Genomic DNA, 1368 nt, shown 5'->3' with positions numbered 1-1368 from the left:
ACACAATGGGCATACAGGAGAGGGTGTCCAGAGAGCCAGGAGCCTGGAGGAGGAGACGGCAGCTGAGTTCCCGGGCTGGCCAGGCTGGAGAGGGACCGGGACAGACACCCGGCGTGACTCCCCGGAGGAGCAATGGGGACAATGCATGCGAGAGCCCAGAACCTTCACCCCAGCTCACACCTGGCACCAGGTGTCCTCCCTTACAGGTAGAGAGCCCTCGGAAGGGGGTTCGTGTGGGCTGGGCCCTGATCCACGTTGAAGTGGCTACAAATGAGGAGGCTGGACAGGAAAAGCTGCAGATGGGGACCTGTTATCCAGGGAAACAGGGTCGGTTGGGGCCAAGAGAAAGGCCAGACCCAGCAATGAGTTCTCCAGCCCCACAACCTTCACCTAGGCCATGTGGATCACATTAAGGACCCGGATAAGGAGCGGAATATGGGGACTTTCCTAGAAGAAACAGCGAGGAGGCGTGCGTCCTCACAACCACGGGAGGGGAGGCTCGGGCAGGGCCAGGGGAAGGCAGCTGGGCAGGTGGCCCAGAGCCCAAGCCAGGCTGGGGGACCCAGGGGCCGCCCCAGCTCCAGGCCTGGGATGACAAGGCTTGTGAGATTCTAGTACCTGCTGCTCTGCCCGCTCCCCCGGCCCCAACCTGCCCCTCTTCATGGGCCCTCCAGAAGCTTCCCCGCAGGCCGCACCCACTCCCAGGGAGAGGGTCTGCCTTTAGAAAACAGATAAAAACCCTTAAGGAATTTCTATAGAACATACCCACCTTCCTTTTTCGGGCATGTATCTTTGCTTTCTTTCTCCTACACTCTAAGGGTCCCCATGAGACTTGCAACCAGGGGAGCAGCAGGCAGCAGCAGCTCATCCTAAGCTACTCCTCGAACCTGTCTCTAAGGGTCCTTCTTCTGCCTCTATCACTTGTTTCCTGAGTCCACACAGCCTAGCTGGCTCACTTCTTTTCTCCTGCCTCCGTGACCTTCCCTCTAAAAGGCCAGGGCAGCTCTCTGGGCAGCCGGCTCAAATCTTTTTTTTTTTTTTTTGAGTGGACTTTTGTGCGTGCTAAATAAACTTCCTCTTGTGTTGGGGTTCTTGGGTCTGAATCCTTTCTTTGACGAACTCAAAACTGAGAGTCGACATCGTTGATAACACCTCTATTTCCTGGCCTCGATTCTCCTCATATAGTTCAATGAAAGACCTGTAAGCGAGCTCAGAAGTGGCCAGGACTGTAACAGCAAGAATTAGAATTGGGAGTCAAACGGGGTGGGGCTCCATCCCAGCCTGCGGTTTGTTGATGAGCTGTGGGAGCTCACGGGGGATTCCTGTGTCTGATCCCCGTTTGCCAACATGTAAAACATCTGAAGCAAC

At 55.9% G+C, this 1368-nt stretch overlaps 1 protein-coding gene across 1 annotated transcript in view; it reads right to left on the bottom strand.

Annotated features, from left to right (window-relative positions):
* Window positions 1–200: 200 nt before the first annotated feature.
* ELFN2 (extracellular leucine-rich repeat and fibronectin type III domain containing 2) overlaps window positions 201–1368 on the bottom strand; it is a gene marked incomplete at its 5' end in the record, with an annotated part of 26567 nt that continues 25399 nt past the window's right edge. Inside the window, one exon of the mRNA XM_006757451.1 lies at window positions 201–307. Coding sequence (XP_006757514.1) covers window positions 201–307 — 107 coding nt within the window. The remainder of the gene's footprint in view (window positions 308–1368) is intronic.

Source organism: Myotis davidii, unplaced genomic scaffold, assembly GCF_000327345.1.
Source record: "Myotis davidii unplaced genomic scaffold, ASM32734v1 scaffold514, whole genome shotgun sequence".
Taxonomy (NCBI): domain Eukaryota; kingdom Metazoa; phylum Chordata; class Mammalia; order Chiroptera; family Vespertilionidae; genus Myotis; species Myotis davidii.
Note: the sequence above shows the minus strand (reverse complement) of the source record. Positions and strands in the feature narration are given on the sequence as shown.